The 14,643-nt window shown below is 34.9% G+C and overlaps 1 protein-coding gene across 1 annotated transcript in view; it reads right to left on the bottom strand.

Annotated features, from left to right (window-relative positions):
• Positions 1–14,643, bottom strand: part of CCDC178 (coiled-coil domain containing 178) — a 192,551-nt gene that overhangs the window by 134,011 nt on the left and 43,897 nt on the right. Inside the window, 4 exon segments of the mRNA XM_026072842.1 lie at positions 419–564; positions 4,514–4,627; positions 7,832–7,993; positions 11,490–11,552. Of these exon segments, the coding sequence (XP_025928627.1) occupies positions 419–564; positions 4,514–4,627; positions 7,832–7,993; positions 11,490–11,552 (485 nt within the window).

The following is a 14,643-nucleotide window of genomic DNA, read 5'->3' as shown; positions in this document are numbered from 1 at the left end:
TGCAATCAGCATATATGGCCCACCAAGGCTTGCATGGCCTAGAAGGCAGCCTGCATTTTCAGTTGGATAGAGCCCTTTGAGACTATTTTCAAGACTCATCAATCACAGTAAGTGTAGGTCCACATTTCTTAAACCAGAGAAAACACAGAATGTGAGGAATCCTCCATTAATTAAGGATGCAACTGACCATGAATATTATTAGATTTCCAGAAGTAATTCTGATGCCTGGAATTCCATTTGCTAGGCAGACAATTTGTCATGAATGACTTCTACAGATGCATTAAAACTGCAAGCAATCATCAAACAAAAATATTTTCAAATCATTGAGGAAAATTGCGTTATATTTCCTAGAAATAATACTGTAAAAGTAATAACATTAAACTACCCTTAAAAATTCATAATAAGAGGTAGCTCTTACCCCAAATCAGTGAAAGATTTTTCTATATTTTCCATCTGCATTTCCTTCATGTTCCATAATGCATTTAATTCTCTAAGCTCATTTTTTAAATTTTCAGTAGTGTGAGAGTTTTCAGCAATTTGACTGGAAACAACCAAATATTTTTCCTGGAAATTAAAAAATATATAGCATGTATAGCAGGCAGGGTTAGATTTCCAGATACTGTATTTTAAGCACATGATTACAGGCAACAATGCATGAAACTGTATACCCGAAGAAACAGAACTGCTTTCAGAGGGGCAGTTGTAGCACTTAATGCAACTGGAATAATTGTATTTCTTTAAGAGCGCAATTTCAAATGTCCCAATTATAGTTCCCCAACTTGCTGCACAGACCTTCTACTATATATCTATAAATTTTATTATGGCATTTGCATTTTTGCAGTTGTGTGTGTATATGTATGTATGTTTGTATGCCTTCTTCATAAAACACATATCTTCTTTTATTTTTGCTCTCACATAAAAAAGTTTTCAAACAACAGTTTGCACAGCAAAAACATTATTAGTGACAGTGAAAGACAACAGTTTTCACTTTTGACCCAGGTCTGGGCCAATTTATTTCAGTGTATGCAGAGTCAGTGATTTAACTGGCATCTTTTATTAGTAGACCATCAAAATACTTACACAATTTAATACTGTTTCAGGCAGACATTTGAAAATCTTGGCTTTTGGAATAGTCAGTATTTTTAGATGCCACTGGCTCGAGGAAGCATGTGGCTTACTCATTATCTCTGAAAAACTGGTATTATTCATTTAGTTGCCAAAGAGGGAATTTTCCTCTCTTAGGTGTCAAGTTTTTCATAACATAGTTGTCCTGCACTAGAGACAGTGGAGGATTAAAGCATAGAGTACAAGACTTCTGAACTCATCTTTAAAACTTTTCTCACTTACAAGTACACTCCTTCTCAAAGAGATGCTGACATTAAGCTGTTGAAAAACTTTAAATCAAAAAAACCCACCTATTTCCACTAAAGTTCCTGTTCTACAGAAGAGATATTAGATTGGAAGGTCTTTTCCATTCAAAAAGTGGCTGACAGTCACAGGGCCAAGAAAATGTAAAGATTCATGATACAAGTAAACACGATTTTCAAKAGGAACAGTATTTGGTTAACAAAACTGCAGCTTCTCCAAAATGAAAGGGGTAAACATAAAGCACTGTAGCAGCAGAAGAGTAATACACAACTGGGAGTCTATTACTAGCTAACACTTTTAAAGTGGTCTTGTTGCATGTAGGAAAATTTAAATCTTGCAATCCATACTAATGGGCTGTAAGCAGCTAAGTAAATGGGTTAAATTGAGAGGGATTTGATTCCCCTCATACACACACACACTCATATATATAATTTAAATATGCATACACATATGAATACCGAATTTCAAGACCTCACATTTCAGCAGACAAAGAATGTGTTGGAGTATTTAAATAAAGATCATAATTTAAAAAATTTCTTCTTTAGATACTGCCCCATTATTGCTCAAGCAGTAGCCTAATGCATAGTCTTTTTTTTTTTCTTTAGAAAGAAAAATGCTTCTTAGAGGCATACCTAAAAGGTAGCTGAAAAATCCAAGAATCAATATTTTTGTAACAGACATGAGCAAAGAAACATTACAATGTGCAAGGAGCCACAAGCACATGACACTTTTAAGGCCTCTATCTGAATTTTATAATGTGTAATATGTTTCTGTATAGGATTAGATGGAAAATTCAGGTTTCCAACAGGAATACAGAATCATTAAAAGGAAATGAAGATATGGTAATTAATGCAAATCCCTAGGCAATTGAACTGCCTATGGAGAGTCTCAAACCTCTGAGGAAAAATCTTATTAGCTATAGACTCAGTTCCAGGAGAACCTGGAGAAATGTGATAGCCTGTGATATACAAGATGCCACAGAAGATGATCTGCCCTGGCCTTAAACTTTATGAAATAGTGAAATCTGAGATGCCCAAATTGTCAGGACCAAATTATATAAATATGTAGAGAAAAAAATCATGACCTATTTTTTCCCAAAGAATGGTAGGTTCACATATGAGCTGCTTTACAACAAAACCACCAGTGCAAAAGAATTTTGTCTCTGACTTCTTGTATTTGTTTCGGGACTTTATAAATGAGAAGGCAGATTAAAAAAAAAACTGAGAAGGTTGGCTTCCAAGGATAGGGAACATTAGCCATGGAGTCGGTGAAATCTGGTACCTATTATAGAAGACCTTGCAATCAGGTTTTAAAGCATACAAACAAAAATGCTCAGATATTCTACATTCCATGATCCAAATATTGGTAGGACTGAATATCCTTATGGCTTGCTGCAGTGGATAACAGCCAATGTCCTATCTAGCCTGAAAGAGTTCCTTGACATTGGGTCATTACCTAATGAACAGTATTCTTCATTCTTCTTAGCTGCTGAACAAGACTACGAATGCATTACAGAGTAGAATTCACCTGCTTTTATCTAGGTATTTGATTTTTAGACATTTAAATGCCAGCAAGCCAAACTAAGTTACTTCAGATTCAGTGGTGAGAAGCAGAACCCTCCAGGAAATGATTCATCTTGTCCTAAAACAGCTAAACTATGAAAGACTGGGTGAATTGCTTGATCATTTGGATGTTGGATTCCCTATGTTATTTCTGCACTAAGAACACTGTAGAATCATAGCCATTTCCTCTGCAAGGTCATTTAAGGTACACATAGGACAAGCTTTAAACAAGTTATGCTGTCATAAGAAGCCTAGATTTCCTATGACCATGTGTGCTTTTTCCTGTCACTTCCAATCTGATTAATCCTAGCTTTATTCCATGTTCCCAGTGCCACAGCATCTTTGCTCCTGAGTCAATCCACTCCCACCTCATCTAACATACCTTATCTCTTTGTCTGAGCAAACAGGTAGAAATATGGCCGTGTTATTGTCAAAAATAAAACAGCCCCTTTTATAAAGGTACAAAACTTCAACTAGTTCGTCTACAGAGCTGCAAGATACTGTATCAGGCTCTAAGAATGTAACCTTTAAGCTATCCAAGTATTGTTACTAGACCAGTTCTCTAGAAATCTCATAAAATATACTACATTGTTTTATTCCACTTATCCAGAACACTCCTCCACTAACTCAAATATTGCTCAAATAACTAAGGGATAGAGTTATTTATGCAGTTAGTAGTAAAAGTAGCCTTTAAAAAAAAAGTATAAGAAAGAAATGGCCTGAAAAACAGTGTAGAGTTACTGAATACCTGTATGCTGACTCATCAGTCATTTCCACATGTTCTAAGATCTTTTCGTAAACCAACAGTTTGGCAGAAATCAATCATTAACAGAAAGGGATGTAAAAACTCTGTCTTCTCTGCCAAATTTAGAAACCTGAGAGAATCAATGAATTTCCCAACCATTAATTTAAGATTCAGTCTTACATATAGGAAGTTAAAGTCTTGTAGTTTTTCCATACAAGCTACCAGCTATTCTGAGCTACATGAAAGCTTTTTTCTCTATATGATGCATTTTTGATACTGTAATGAATAACTTAAGTTTATACAATATAAAATGAAAGGATAATAAAAATGAACAGAATCTTGAAAACGAAATGCTTGTTTGTTACAATGCTTATAACCATATTTTTATAAAACATAGTATTCAGTAATGAAATTCAAATAATTCCCTTTGGTGGATTACAGAGTTTAGTAACTCATACAGCAGACATAAGCCATCATTTACAAAAAGATGCCATCTGCTGAGCAAACATGCAATCAGCAGGCACTTCTATTATACTAGAATCTTTTTCTTCCTTTATTGATTTTCTCCATTGCATTTCAAAAGCCCCTCAAGCAATCTGAGCCAGTGTAGCAAATGAAGAAAGCAAAGGACTTCTCAATGACCCCAAAATCAATTCTGCTTTGTACTTTACCCTGTCTCAAGGCTATGGACCTGATAAGTTAGTTCAAGCAAGAGACAGAAAATAGTACATACACTGTATGTATGCATATACATCCAAAGCAACTGCGTAGAAATGACAGCCTAATCTTTGAAATTAAATGTACTTCAGAAAAGCCATACAAGCACTAAATTATTCACCTGTATATCATTTAATTGGTCCTGCATAATAGTGCTTCTTTGCTCCAGTTGTTGTTCTGTTTGCTTCTGCTGTTTATTTAGTTCTTGTACCGTCTGATCCAAATACAATAGTTTCTGGAAAATTTATGCATAAGCAGATGTGTTAGTATTCAAAAGTTAATGTCCTACTTTCTATAGAAATCAGAAATATATTAGCCATTAAATAATTCCTTTAAGAGTTACCATTCATAAGCTTATTTTTGTTTCCCTTTACATACCTATTATTCTATCAACACTCTATATAAATTTCTATTTTTATATACTCTACACTTTGAATGACAAAATGCAATATTTTAAAATAGGAAATATCTTTGCTGCTTCATATAGCATTTATTGTCTTACAGCAAAATGTCACTACTTTTTATTCTCCCCATATTTCTTTATTTATTACTTGGCATAAGAAAGTAAAGTTCTGTATTCAAAATATATATTGGAATAGCTTCCATGGGAGTTGTAAAAAGCATAAAAGAAATGCTTATGATTTATGATCATTAAAACATAAGAAATTACAAGTAAGGACAGCTAATCAGAGGATGGAAGAAGAAAGAAAATAAAACATTGGGATATCACATTCTTACATTCTTCATTAATCCATTCTATTATTAACTAGCACATCAAGAAAAACAGTTCTTGTCTATTGTATTAAAAACGTTTGCATCACTAGTGTGAGTGCCAACTATTAAAGGATGGAAATCATTATTAATGCAAGTAAAAAGTAAAACTTTAAATTACTATATACATTTTTATATAAATTGTACAATAGTTCTGTTATTCAAGGTTTTAAATTCCATTCATCATATATAACAAAGAACATTAAAATAGGTAATAATATTTCTATTCTGAAAGAATAATTTAAACCTTTAATCAATGAGAAACTTCTTCCTTGAAATTACCAATACCTTTCACACATCATTCACATACAAATCTGCTTGTGCAAACTCTGCTTCCAAGCTTTTATAACAGAAGCGAATACACAGCCATAGACGATGATATATAGCTTACACCACACCTCTTTAGGTTTCCCAGAGACTAATGATGTGATCTTTGTCACATTGTTTCTACTTAGTTTTAGTTGGGGAAGGGCTAACAACATTAGTCACTGCCATTAATGCGTTGTTTTGAAAATACTATTAGCTATTAGAAGATTTTTTTAGAAAAAATTCAATTTGACTTATTAAACCTGCATCGAAAATAAACTATCATATAATCCATTATCTGAACTGAAACAATTCAACATCCTCCATCTCTCCTCCAAAAATGGCAAAGTATTGCTACACAAAGATGCTGCAAAGAACCCTTCAGATTGAATAAAAATAAAAAACTGTAGAAGAAGATCTCCAGTGACAAGCTATTTACTACTAATTAGACAACTGAACAATAAGCCTACAGGCTGATTCTGCAACAAAAACTTCACATGGGTGAGAAGCAGCAGCAAAAATTCTTGTACCTAGGCATTGGTCTGAAAAACAAAATTTCTGTATCTAAACTGAATAGGTTCAAAAAATGTTGATCTCATTTAATTGTGAGAATGTTATATAGCAAATATATGGCTTATGGAAAACTCCTATCCCTAGCTCTGGACAAAACCAACAATTAAATAGATAGTTTTGTTTCCTTTTTATTTTGAAATAAAAATAAGGCATTTTGCTTTTTCTTTTCTGGCAGTACGATCCATTGGAAATGCCCACCTCTTTCACACAGTTAAGAAATAATTATTTCTTTCCCACTGATTACTGTATTTTCAATTCCGTTCCCTAAGACATTTGTTTCCTTTTTTTGCCAAAAAAAGTGAAGCTTCAAATACATTCTCTAGATTGTAGAGCTGCTTATCACAGTGAACAATGTGTCTCTGCCCACTTATTCATATAACGTGAAAGCCAAACTGTTGCAATCAGGACAGAAGACTCAGAGCTATTCCCCAAAAGAAGAGAAGGATGCAAAAGGAGTATGCAAAAAGGAAAAAGCAAAGGTATGGAAATACTTTTAATTAAAAAAAAATCTCTGAATAAATTGCCTTTCAAACAGTTCTGCAAAAGAAATATTGAATGGTTTTGTCTAAGGGTTTTTCTGAAATATAATGTACAGCCATTACGTTTGGTCCTAACTTAGGGTTTAGATTTTGAATATTTCCWTGTCATTTCAGAAAAGAAAGGACTGTTTCTACAGATTTTGGTTGAGGTGGCAGGGGGATATGGAACTATCTGYATTGCTTAAGGAAGTGACTGTCCCCCTAACTTTGGTCTCATATTTGTAGGACAGCAAGTGAACTGAGCCACTTATTATTCAGTTAGCTCAGGTATTTTTCAAAAGCAACCATCATCGTCATACTGTGGTTCCAAACACAATAACTGATTTAGATAACAATGTCCACTGTACACCCTGTTCTCTGTTATCGTTGTTGTAGCACTTCGTTTTATAAGCAACACTTTGAAAGACCTCAAAGATCATCAGATCTAAAAGACAGAGATAAGTCTAATAAAGAAGGTATGCTTCTCAGTCATATAACTTTATTTAGCATTTCTTTTGAGCAGAACTAGACAAAGGTTACTTCTCTGAAAATTTTCCTGAGGTTAACACCATTCACATACCCTGAAAATATGAGAGAATAGGCTAGTAGGTCCTCATTGGACAAGTAGAGGAAAACGGCTATTTGGTCATCCTTTCAAGATGACAGAGAGGCCAATCAAAACATGTCAGATTATGACAGTAGAAAAGGCTCTGCCGAAGAAAAAGGAATATACTTCCTGAGAGAGAATGGCACATTTAATTAAAACAATTCAGGTAGGTTGAGGACCTGTTTTCAAGACAAAGATCTTCTGTTTCTTTTTCTTATTACAGACAGCAGACAAGAGGAAGGAAAAATTTTTGAGCATTATCACTCATAAACCAGGAAAGAGAAGAGAGTCCCCGGGCTGTAATTACACTCTCCTGCATTGGTTGCTCTCTTCAGCTTATAACTAAGCTAAGAGGTACAGAGGAAACAAGCAAATACTGCATATTCTTTCCTTTCGCAAGAAAATAGATCACACAGAAGTTGAGAGATAGAAAGACTTGTCTAATATGGACAGCAAGAAAGTTCAAAACTAAGGCTGGTACTATGTTTTACATTACAGTATAATCTTTCATTGAAAATTTGGGCTATAGTATCTAGTATAGTATCACAGCGCAACTGCACAGCTAAATTCTGAGCTACGAGTTTCTGTTTCCTTTTTTTTTTTCTTTTTTTTAGTAATAACCAGCAAATATCCTAGTGAACAGTCTAGAATTTACCATTTTTACCTCATGGTTTTCTTTAAATATATCTTTATTTCTTCTAAATTTTGTTTCCAGATCAGCTACTGGTCTCTCAATCTCTTCTGTCATCTTCATATCTTCTTCTTTTTTCTTCAGTCTCTCTTTTCGTTTTTCCTCTAGCTCACCATATATTGCTTTAATCTCAGCCTGTTTTTTAAGAGTATATACAGAATTAGCTTTCAATATTTAAACCAGAAGCAAAACCAGAACATGAAAAATTCCAGTTTTGAAAGAACATTTACACTCTTAAACACCATGAATAGACCTAAAATTAATTCTACATACATGTACAAAACCAAAGGTTAAGAAACACATAAGGAGATTAAAAATATCTTCAGAATGAAAGAAAGTTAGTCATTAAACCAGAATATGCCAGAAGCCTTTGAACAGGATAGACTGAATAGCCAGCCGAATTGGCAAACACAAATATGGCAAGAAATATTAAGAAATGTATATATTACTTTGAAGCATAGAATGAAATTACAGTACTTTATCAGCAACTACTAGAAAAGAATTCCATAAAAGAGGAGTTAAAATACTAAATATTAATCTCAAGAGTGAAAATCATCTCTGATGGTAAACTATCAACATAGGTATGTTCTCAGATTAGAAAAAGAGACTAAAGAAAGAGAAGACAGACACTGCAAAGAACAACATTTTTACAAAATAAATCAATACCTTAAGTTTGGGACATACACAAACCCGCTTAAATTCACCCCACCCACTACCCCAGGAAATAAAGAAAAGTGAAAGAAAGAGAAATATTATGTATCAGCAGCTGTGTTCTTCAGGATGTGCAGGTCTCACATACACTTGCATTTCCTAATATCCACCATCCCTTGAACTCAAACAATTATTTATCTCTTTAGCACAGAGTGGATACATAATATACACAATGTCTGATATATGAGTACATAAAGTGGGGCACACATGGCACCATTTATTTTCTCTCAGATGTAGAGGCAGAGAGAAATAAGTCAAGAAGACTATGGGAAAGAGAACAAGAAATGAACATACATGTGACTTACTCTTTTCAAAGTATTGTGCTAGGTGGTAAATAACTCCTTTTTCAAGTTTCAAATGATAGTCTACAAATATATTCATCCTTATTGGGAGTGTTCCATGTAGCAAATGCAGTATAATTTCTGAATTTCTATATAATGGTGGTTCTATATAATATATTTGGTGATGTTATGGATAAAGTTCCAGGTGACAACATGGTTGGTAGCAGGAACTGGATATGCTTCCCAGAAAAACACTAATATTTCTCCGTCTCTGGTGGTTTAAATTCAGATGGCATTAGGAGATTCCCTTTGGCTGTGTCAGAACAGACCCTTATCTAAACTGCTATGCACTTTGACAGTCACTAGTTAGCGATAGCTTAGTTCTTAGATCTTTCAACAGCCTTTGACATCATCATTAGTTTTGTCCTATTAGTAGAACAGAACTCTCTTGACAGCATGGGTATGAAGACTGTATAACCCAGAGAAATGAAGCTTTAGAAGGAAAACAGAAAAACTAGTTTTAATTCAAATAGAACTTTAAAACCACCTTAGAAGACATGTAGGATGTATGCCAAGAACTGGAAAATGAAAACAATATTCTGAAAACACATGAACTGTGATGAAAATGGCAGTTCTGAGCACTAAATTTACATCCCCTTAGGGAACTGTTCTTCTGTTTGCATCTGAAGGTCAAAAGTAGTGGGCTAAAAATTGCCACTGAGTGATCTTTGTCAAAATCAAGAAAGAGAAAGGAGATTTAGTTCCAATGAATGATCTACATGACCAGTACCAGTACTGAGGCCCAAAAAAGGGAGGAAGCACCAAATCAAACCTGTCATGCTATGGCAGTCAGACACACTTCCTTCAGTCTTCTCTGATACAAAGCCTGAAAACCAGAGGGAAGGTGTGCATGGACCACAAATGCATGTGACAGAGATCTTGTGCACCACCTGGCTTAGAAGAGGAACATTCAACACTTTCTATTAATATCTGAGATAAACTGGGACTGCAAGATCACTCTCAGGGCTTATCTTTCTAAAACTGGGAGACACAGGTACTGGATTCTGCTATTGAGCTCTTGCACAGTTCAAAATCAAAGAATGGATGATCATAACAGAAGCAAGACGGAGACTGTGAATGAAACAAATATGAGGGTTCAGAACATCAGAACAGTGACAACATATGAGTGATGATAAGGAGGAGGGAGGGAAGGAGCTGAGTAATGACAGTGGTGGGAGTGGGAGGGTCAGCACCAGGAATATTGTTCCCTCATAGGAAGAAAGAGATGAATCTCAATGGCATTCACCTATCAACTATGAAAAGGCTCTCAGGATGGGTTATGTACTGGTATGCTAATGATCTGCATCACAGGAGATCTTCCTCAGTATTAGAGGAATCTTGGACAAGAAGAAAGCAAGTAATTGTATTATTTAACTGGTATCAAGTTGTATCTAAGAGAAAGGGGTTTGTTTGGGTTTTTTTACTTCTTGCAAGGAACCTGATTCAGTCATTGCAAACTGGCTTAAGGTTGGGGTTGCCCTTATTACTGTATTGCACCTCCACACAGGACATGCAAGGAGACTAAAAATCCCAGCAACACTAGCAACACCTGGAAATCCAATACTTGCATTTGCCTTTATCTTGTGGGCAGGAACCAACAAGGGCAAGAACAGCATCAATAGCCAGTTCAACAATCACTGATTCTGCCTGGCCTTCTGTATCAGGAAGGTCTTTGGGCTGCTGGATTGAAACTTTGAAGGAAACTTTGTGATCATCTGGCATCATAGAGAACTAGGGAGTGATGTCTGAGAGACTGCTGCTCAGACAATTATAATAGTTATATTATAGTTATATAGTATTATAATATATATTATAGCTTTAAGGCCCACTTTAAGGCCTCCTATCTCTTGCTGGTAAAATTGAATACAGAGATTAAGGACTTCTTCAGAAATAGTTCCTGGAGTTTCTGTTTTCACTCAATGTCTTGCTTGAAGCTGTAAGATGTTGTCGTTATTACAGCAGTTTAGATATGACCATTATCTATGCTCTTGGAAGAGGCAGCCAATGGAATCCATCTACCAAAAGATGGAAACAGAGGGAATACCCCTTTTGGTGATGCTGAAGAAATACCAACATTTCTCTGAGGATGGTTGGAAAGCATCAATGAAGTCCAGAACAAAAGAACTACACTGTCAATCTACAAAAGGAATACTAGACCATCTTGTGTTAATTTGACAGTTTACACCAGGAGAAAGTAAATTGGTGTTAGAGTCATGCTACTTTGCATACTCATGTGTCAATATAAAGTATGGCAAGGGTCTCAATGCACCCTCTACAGAAACTGTGAAGTTAAAAAAACAAAAACAAAAACAAATTAAAATAATAGTATCACTGCATAACTGCATATATGAATTATTACTTAAGGTAAAAAAAATGGAAACTATTGTGAATAATTGGGATACAGCTAAAGTATTCAATGTTTTCATGAGTATTTAAATACTACTAGTTCAAAAGCAAACATCATTACTTAGCAAAACCCCTTGGTCACAAAGTACTCTATTACAAAGAATTTACTGTAGGAAGTAAAAATTATGTGGAAGAATTTAGATTTGAAGTAAACTGGTTACTGTCATGTTTACCTGAGTCTTTTTCCAAACTCCCTTTTGATCTTGAATTTCTTTTTTAATATTCACCTCCAAATGCTTAAAAAAAAAAACAAAAGACAGTCATACGTAATGCATAAGAAACAAATTCATAGACGACAGCAATGACAATTTAACACTAACGTTGCAGTAAGGATGAGCACAGCTCTTAAAGTTTGTTTCAAGTATCATAAGACTATATTAAAAAAGGAAATTATAACAGAGACAGGCACAAGAGGTAAATAAATACAGAATAAACCATCAGAAAAGCAGTGCTTGCTAAATGAATAAATATAAAATTATGTAATTTATTTTTGGTAATTTAAGATAATTAAAAACAAGAAAGCGCTGAGCTGGCTTACCTAAACAGATAATGAATATCAAATGTTCAAAACTAAAAAAAAATCTCAGTGCCTTCTACGCCCTCTATCTTTTATATGACAGGACTTTTTCGTAATTTCTAATAAAAATCTGAACATGTTTTATCCCTTTCTTATGTGAGTCTCCTACAGGTCATCAAAACTATACTTGAATACAATCTAAGCCAAATCCCAATGAAGGCTTTCTGTTTTCTTTTAAGTAAATTTATGGATAGGAAAATTAATTACTTAACCAAAAGAAGGCATGACATGACTAATCGCAAAGAAAGAAACCCAAAATCAATCAATTCTGTTATGGAAATGCATTTCTTGAAGATGTTTTATTCACACCCATATCTGCACTGTGGAAGTACACATGCCATCAACACTTGAAGAGGGAAGTTGCTGCATAAGGTGGCCACAAGCATCTTCCAGATCCACATACATAAGAAGATACAGAAACAGATATCAAACATCCCCATTTATTCTCAACCCCAAATCTCAAAGATTAGTAGGACCTTCAAGGAAACAGAAAAGAAGAGAGGAAGATCAATCAGTGTTCATGTGGAAAACACATTCAAGGAAGACCTGTAGCCAATGAGTAACAGCCTTTTTCCAAATGAAAGTCCATATATTTGCTCCGTGGATAACTTTGAGCAACAACCTGTGCCTATGCCTCCCCTCCTCTCCCCTCCCCTCCTCTCCCCTCCCCTCCTTGCTCACATATACACATAAGCTATCTGAATCTAAATTCAGGTAGATATATTATGGCATCTGGACTATTCTCCAAAGTGCAGCATCATTTTGAATGACTAATGATAATGCTTGGTGAAGGCGTGAATATATATATTTTTTAATCTATTCAATACTCCAAGGAGACAGCATAACTGGTGGTTACAGACAGACACTGTTACTAGAAACACCAGGGGGTGGTCACTCTAACAGCATATCAGCAGAGACCAGGCATTCGACTATAAATTGTACCTTCATTTATACGATCATATTCAAAATTCAGCAGTATTCAACTGTTGCTTAGGCTAATCTGTCCACTTTATTTATACTTAGCTAGCAACTTTTACCTTGCAGTTAGCTCTTGCAGTTGGCCACTTTCCCTGAGTCTGTCTTCATGTGCATATGTATGCTTTAGAACACTATAAGCACAATGCTGCTAAATTATGCTAACTGAGGCCTAAGTATATTAACTTAAAGCTGTTGAAAGAATGGTCATTCTACAACTGTTAGAAATGGAGGTATTCATTAACAAGGGCACTGAAACAGCTCGAGTGATATTGGAAAGAAATCTTATCACTGGCGGCAGGTCCACGAGCAATGGCTCAAAGCAGAAATTAAGTTGTGTCAACAAGTAAGATAGAATCCATAGAGACTGAAATTCCATCTCTGACAGTAAAAGTATAGTTCTGAGATGTATTTCTGATTATCATCTACCCAGGATATTAAAATTATGACTTGTGAAAGGAGATTAAGGGACAACAAAACCCATAAAGTAACACCATATTCAAATTTGAAAATGGATTTTATATAAAAATAAGGAATTTATTAAAAACCCAAAGACAGACAGCTAAAAGAGTAAAATATTTGCAAGACAGACGGAGATAATTTAGAGACATCATACTGGATGCTCAAAAGCAAATGCACACCAAGTTTTGGCCAACACTTTGAAAACATAAAAAAATAAACAGAAGGAAGGCTATGAGCAGCAAGACAATATCCTCCAGAAAGCTGAAATTATGTCCAAAAGAAGGAAAAAACAGAAAATTCTGAATTCTGCTTGGTTAATTTTAAAAATACCATTAGGAGAGCTAAATAAGAATTTTCTGAAAAACCTGCAAAGGACAGAATAATTTGTAACAAATTCTTTTCCAAACACATGTGAGCAGGAAGCCTCCTAGGGACAATGCAAGGCCACCAGATGACCAGAAGCACTCAGAATGTGACAGCAGGGAAAAAAAAAAAAAGAAGAAGAAAAGACCCAACCTCCAAAACAAATAAATCCCCCAAACCCTAGCAAACAAACTGGTAATATAAATTATTCTGAAAAACAGAATTAGTTGACACATGGAAAATTTGATGAGGAATCAGCATGGCTGGGAAACTGCCTCAAAATTCATTAGTTTTCTGAAGGATTTAACAAGCATGTGAACAGGGGAGATCTTGGTGAGACAGTCTGCTTGGACTTCTAAATGGTATTTGATAAGGTATCATATGAACAGCTCCTAAATAAATTAAGTTCCCATGAGTTAAGGAGAAAAGTCCTCACATGAATAATCCATTTAAAGATAGATGACCTAGAGTAGGAATAAATTATCAGTTTTCACAGTGGCAGAGCCACAGTGGGGTCCTGCAAGTATATGAGCTGGATCCTGTGGTTTTCAATTAATTCATAAAAAATATGGGAAACGGGGTATTTTGTGGAATAACTAAGTATAATCAGATAGATTTCTTATTTAGGGTAATAAAGATAAAGTCAACTGGAAAGAGGTGGTAAGGCATCCTGAAAGACAGACAAAACAGTAGACAAATTTCAGTGAAGGTAAATGTAATTTTGGACATTAGGATAAAGTTTTCACTTTATTTATACGATGCTGGGCTCTGAGCTGACTAGTGTCAAACAGGAATAAAATCCTGAAGTTAAAACAGGCAGTTCCAAGACAATGTGAAGACAATGTTCACTAGCATTTAAAAGAATAAATGTAGTGTTAAAAATTTTTAAGAAAGGAATAAAACAAAAGAGAAATCATCATTATACCACCACATATGCCCACAGTACGCCT

Source organism: Apteryx rowi, unplaced genomic scaffold (assembly GCF_003343035.1).
Source record: "Apteryx rowi isolate R43461 unplaced genomic scaffold, aptRow1 scaffold_352, whole genome shotgun sequence".
Taxonomy (NCBI): domain Eukaryota; kingdom Metazoa; phylum Chordata; class Aves; order Apterygiformes; family Apterygidae; genus Apteryx; species Apteryx rowi.
This window is presented reverse-complemented; position numbering and strand designations above follow the sequence as displayed.